General features: G+C 41.2%; 1 protein-coding gene across 8 annotated transcripts in view; it reads right to left on the reverse strand.

Annotated features, from left to right (window-relative positions):
* Positions 1 to 5574, reverse strand: part of map7d2b (MAP7 domain containing 2b) — a 22277-nt gene that overhangs the window by 1064 nt on the left and 15639 nt on the right. For 7 of the 8 annotated variants that reach the window (XM_008396879.2, XM_008396883.2, XM_008396877.2 and 4 more), the window contains 5 exons: positions 5130 to 5310; positions 4208 to 4312; positions 2857 to 2920; positions 1584 to 1728; positions 439 to 729 (listed from right to left, as the gene is read on the reverse strand). In XM_008396879.2, coding sequence (XP_008395101.1) covers positions 444 to 729; positions 1584 to 1728; positions 2857 to 2920; positions 4208 to 4312; positions 5130 to 5310 — 781 coding nt within the window. In that variant the 3' untranslated portion in view covers positions 439 to 443. The remainder of the gene's footprint in view (positions 1 to 438; positions 730 to 1583; positions 1729 to 2856; positions 2921 to 4207; positions 4313 to 5129; positions 5311 to 5574) is intronic. The other variant, XM_008396875.2, reaches the window with a different exon arrangement.

Raw genomic sequence — 5574 nt, forward strand, 5'->3', positions numbered from 1 at the left:
GGGAGAGGGAAGTCTGGGCCTCCCTTCTGAAGCTGCTGCCCCCGAGACCCGACCCCGGATAAGCGGAAGAAAATGGATGGATGGATGGATGGATTAAGAAAATATTGAGTTAAAAAGCTCCTGTATTTTTCTGGAAAGTTATTTGCATGTTAGTTTTGTCTTATTTTGAGTGTACTAGAAACTAGACCAAAAATACTTGATAGGATTTTGTGTTTTTACAATAAATTTGTATTTCAGTACATTTATGTCTGTGTTTAAGAAAAGAAGCATTTTAATTTAATTCAGCTGTTTTTCTGTATCGTATCGGCCGATACTAAACCTCCGGTACCGATATGAAAGTGAAAAACGTGGATCTGCGCGTCTCTATTTTACACAGAAATAAAACATTTTGCTTCAAACTGAGCCTGAATTGTCTCGGAGGACTTCCAGAACCAGTACCGGTGTTAGACGTCCAGTTTGCTCGGGCCGACGCTGTGGATGAGCTGCGCGGACTCGGAGGCGGCACTGTACGCCTGGATCAGCAGGTTCTTGTTGAGGTCTCCCACGCCGCTGCCGGCCTGCAGTCTGGGGTACGGCGGCGTGTCGGCCCCGGGGCGTCCCCGCCCAGGGGCGTCCAGGTCCATGGGCTGGTCGGGCGGGTAGCCGTCGGGCCCCTCGGCCACCGGGGAGAACTCCTGAGCGCTGGCCTGCTCGTCCCTGGAGACGGGGCTGATGGAGACAGATGGAGAACTTACAGGAACAACGACGACGACAGAGAGACACAACGTTTAGTTCAACACCGGGAATCAGAAAACAAAACCAAACGCTGATCCCCAACCACACGTTACTTTACTGGGGCTTCATTTAGCAAACTCAGTAAATAACAGATTAACTGGACGTTTATTGTGATAAACAATAATATTGCTGTTTGAGACCAATTCCAAGTAATACAATACAGCACATTCTCAAAGATGAATAAACTTTAAATTCTAGTGAATATTTAACTCTGAAACTGGAAGAATTTAAATAAACAAAAACAAATACAATGAATTATGAAGTTTATCTAAACAAAATTGTCTTAGTTGAGACCAAAACACAACGCTGGAGATTTTTATCATGCAGTTTGTTAAAGAGAGAAAAGAGAAAAACAATAAATCATGCAAATGGAAATTATTGAGCTCGTTTTAATTGATTGATTTGTTATTGCAACAGCTCTAATAACCAATTAGTTCATCACGACTTTGTATAACCACGCTGCAAAAAACACAAAATATTACCAAGTATTTTTGTCTGGTTTCTAGTGCAAATATCTTGAGATAAAACTAACTCACATTGTTTCCTTTGGTTCTTATCAGATCCAGATTCAGTTTATTTCTGTTTGCTGTCTGTAAGTCTTTTCAGATTTTATTAATAAAACACTTTAAGTCTTAATCTATGTTTAAAGCAAAAACACAAATAAAACCACCAAAAATAACAATAAATTCATAAATTTTTTTATTTATTTGAAACAGTGAAGCTAACTTTATGGTTTCTGAGTCAGTCTTAGGCCTGATATGTTGTAATTCACCTGTCACCGGTTTGAGTAGAAACGTTTGTGGGTTTACCTGACGTCCATGGACTGGACTCCGTCAGAAAGCTCGTCCACAAAGCTTTTATTCTCCAGGGGGCCCAGCATGATGACGGGGGCTCCAGCCGGAGTCGGAGCGTCTTCCTCTGAGATGCCAACAGCTTCAGCTTTAGCATCACACACTGTAAAAAAAATAATAAAATTACAGGGAGTAAATATGCTTATTGATCTGAGGTCCAGTTCAGCAGCTTTTATGTGATCAGGAATAAGAATCAGTCAGAGGAAATGAAAGCAGCAGAGAAAAAATGATGAATACTGCAGCAGTGAAGCATGAAGGAGAAGCTTTCAATCTGCACTGATCATCATTTCCTCCTGCATCGCTGAGGTAAAGCCAGGAACGCTGCTGTTCCTCCAGCCTGCAGACAGGGGGCGACGTTTCCCTGCTCATCCAACTGCTGAGTCACACTGCAGACTAAAGCTGTCAGGAGGAAAATATCACAGGAAGCAGCTCTGGAAAACTTGGACATGCATCTAATGATGGAAGGAAATCAGAAATAATCTGTGCAGATTGTGAGATTCATTTTTCTCCTTCATCAAGGTGAAGTTTTACCGTTTCAGTCATTTATATCCCATTTCCTCTGGCGTCCAGGTCAGACGGTCAGGCAGACACCCTGATGCTTTCCAGATTAAAACTTTCCTTCTTCATAAAGCTGATAGTCAAACTGGTTATTCTGAGCTATCTGGAATTATGCTGCCACTGGAGGAAACAAACTGACCACTTCTCACTTGATACTTTTTCCTACTACTCTCCAATTTTGCGTTATCTGGTGTTTTTTTCGACTTTTAATTTTTTGTTCTCTCAGTGTCTTATAAGGTTTTTTTCACAAAAATTGTAACATTTGTTATATTTTGAGCTGCTGCGATTTGCTTTCACAAACCAAAACCCCTCCTGGCCTGTGGGGGCGCTGGACTAAAAACCCATAAAGGAAACGACACAAAAATCTCTGAATGAGACTCTGAGCGCAACTTTCTTCATGAAATGTAAACAAAATGCAGATTTTAGCGGTTGGAGGATTTATTCCTTGCCTTTAGCTAACGACCACAAGCCATTTGTCACGCTCGTGCTATGCTAATGCGTTTGTTTTGATTGTATTTACCCAGAATGCCCTGCGTTGTAGTACACTTCCTGCTTTTGGAGCGATCTCCAATAAGTCAGAATAAGCCACATCTTATTAGGGATTAATTGGCCCAAAACATGAAAATAAACTGACACACAGTGATTTAAAGCGGTTGGTTGACTGAATATTTACCCGATGCTCCGGATGGAGGATCCACTTCGCTCTTCCTCGTCCTCTTCATAATCTCTTCAATTCTCTGTAAAGTAGATTCAACACAAATAGGGCTGAAATGACTAATCAGATTAATCAATTATTGAAATAATCATTGATTAACCAATTATACAGACTCCAAAAAGGTCATTTGCTGAAATACAGTCAGAGCAGAAACTAAGTTAAAACTGTACAAAAATATATACATTTAGTATTTAAGATGAAAAACCTTCTTAGTTTGGAAATATGTTCTACTTTTTAGCTTCGCCTGGTTCAAATTCAGTAAAAAACATAAATAAATCTCTTATTAAGCACCTTTTTTCTGTTCAGTTATTAATCATTTAACCGATAAAACTTAATCATCAGCTCGACGCTGCATTGATGTGAAGTTGAACAGAAACGGCTGAATTTGTCACATGTTGATGTCAGAAGGATTTGATTAGCTGCAGACGAATCCTTTGTTACAAATGACCAAATATTCACTAAAGTGATGTTGCTATTGCAATTTAGGCAAAGAAATATTTAAAAATTAATTTTTCTCTTCTAATCCATCCATTTTCTAACACCCTTGTCCCTCAGGGTGGTCAGGAGGTGCTGGTGCCCATCTCCAGCTAACGTTCCGGGCGAGAGGCGGGGTCACCTGGACAGGTCACCTGGACAGGTCGCCAGTCTGTCGCAGGGCAACACAGAGACACACAACCATGCACACACACACCTAGGAACAATCTGGAGAGGCTAATTAACCTGACAGTCATGTTTTTGGACTGTGGGAGGAAACCGGAGTACCTGGAGAAAACCCACCATGCACAGGGAGAACATGCAAACTCCATGCAGAAAGACCGGGGCCGGGAATCGAACCCAGAACCTTCTTGCTGCATGGCAGCAGCTCTACCAACTGCACCACTGTGCAGCCTGTATTTCCTAATAATGTATGTAAAAGGCTTAAAGGATTAAATGAAAAATTTGCAATGTTTGATTAATCGTTAGGATAATTGATTAGTCGTCAAAATGATTGATTGGTGATCAAAATAATGAAATAATTGTAGGAATAATTGACAGAATAATTGATTAATAAACTAATGTGTAGTTGCAGTCCTGGTTTCAGGAAGCAGATTTTAGGAAACTGACAAAGTATCTAAAGGTATTTTTAAAACCTCTCCTGTGATGCTGCTTTTCTTGAGCTGCAGCTTTAATAAAAAACTGATTAAATATGAAAAGGTTTCGGTTTGTTTTTGTATCATTTCATAAAGAAAACTGTTTTTACTTAGGCAACCTATTAAGGACAGAGGTCTGATTTGGACATGATCTGGTCCGGCCCAGTGACGGTTGGTACCTTCTTCCTCTGCTGCCTCTCCTGCTCCTCCTGGATGTGCAGCAGCTCCCTCTCCTGCCTCTTCCTCTCAGCCTCCCTCTGCGCCCGCAGGAAGGCCTCCTCCCGCTGAAAGACACGCAGTCGCTCACTTTAAGCAGCCAAACCCTCAAATTTACATTAACTAGATAAAAAAATAAATATCTCACTGTCTGAAGTTAAATCAGACCAAATGTTTCCTGTTCCAGGTTAGTTAGAGGTATGAAAATGAGTTTTATTCGCTAAACGGCAGAAAATTTGGCGAGAACATTTTTTAGATTACTAAATTATATTTAGTAATTTAGTGGGCAGAATGAATTTCACTCACATTAAATGGACTCTGAGTATAAATATGGAGTCCAGACCTTGTACCTCAGGGCCGAATTTGGCAAATCTAAACTACTGGCAGGTCACAAATAAAAAGATGCAATTTTTTTATTTTACTTTTTTTTGTTTTATCTGCTCAACTATAACCAACTTTTATAAAATCTGTGTAATAAAGATTAAAATTATAAAGAGTTTCAGCCTTATTTAAAGAAAATTTCCAAATTATTCAGGGTGTCAATTTTGTTTGCCAATTTTTTACCGTTCTTGACTTGTGGCCAGAGGGCCGAACAAAATCCTTTCATGGGCCACATGAGGCCCAGAGGCCACAGTTTGGACACCCCTGCTTTAGAGGAAATAAATTAAAGGATGAATGAACCAGTTAGAATATGTACATCTACGTACTGCCATGTTTTATATATAAAGAAAAGACAAAAAAGGCAGCTCATGTCCAGCATGTGCGGGATCTGCAAATATGTTAGCAGCCATTTTCCTGACCCTTGACCTGGAAGGAGACCTGATTATTGGCTGCGGTTTGGGAATATTGGCTCAGTTCAGATCTGATCCACATAAATCTACTGACCTCTCTGTCCAGCTGGTCCTGCATGTTCTTCCATCTCTGCTCCTTCTGTCGTCTCTCCTCTTCCTCTCTGTTCCTCTTCTCCTCTTCCTTCCTTGCTCTCTCCTCCTCGGCCTCCCGTGCCGCTCTCTCCTGGCGCTCCTTGGCCTCCTGCTGCCTCCTCAGCTCCTCCTCCGCCTTCAGTCTGAAGAAAACACAAACAATGATGTTCCACAGCTCAGATCCTGACCTGATAATCATTTGGATTTTCTTTCTCCTGTTCTGTGATAGTTTCCTGATAGGAACTCCAGCAGGTTTTCATAGTTTGTTCCTAGCAGCTGTGGCCTCAGACAGTATAAGCCGATCCCAGATAAGATGACTGACTCTTTCGCCTCTCCTCCTCTGGGCTCAGACAGTACAATCCGATCCCAGATAAGATGACTGACTCTCTCGCCTCTCCTCCTCTGGC

Source organism: Poecilia reticulata, linkage group LG20 (genome assembly GCF_000633615.1).
Source record: "Poecilia reticulata strain Guanapo linkage group LG20, Guppy_female_1.0+MT, whole genome shotgun sequence".
Classification (NCBI taxonomy): domain Eukaryota; kingdom Metazoa; phylum Chordata; class Actinopteri; order Cyprinodontiformes; family Poeciliidae; genus Poecilia; species Poecilia reticulata.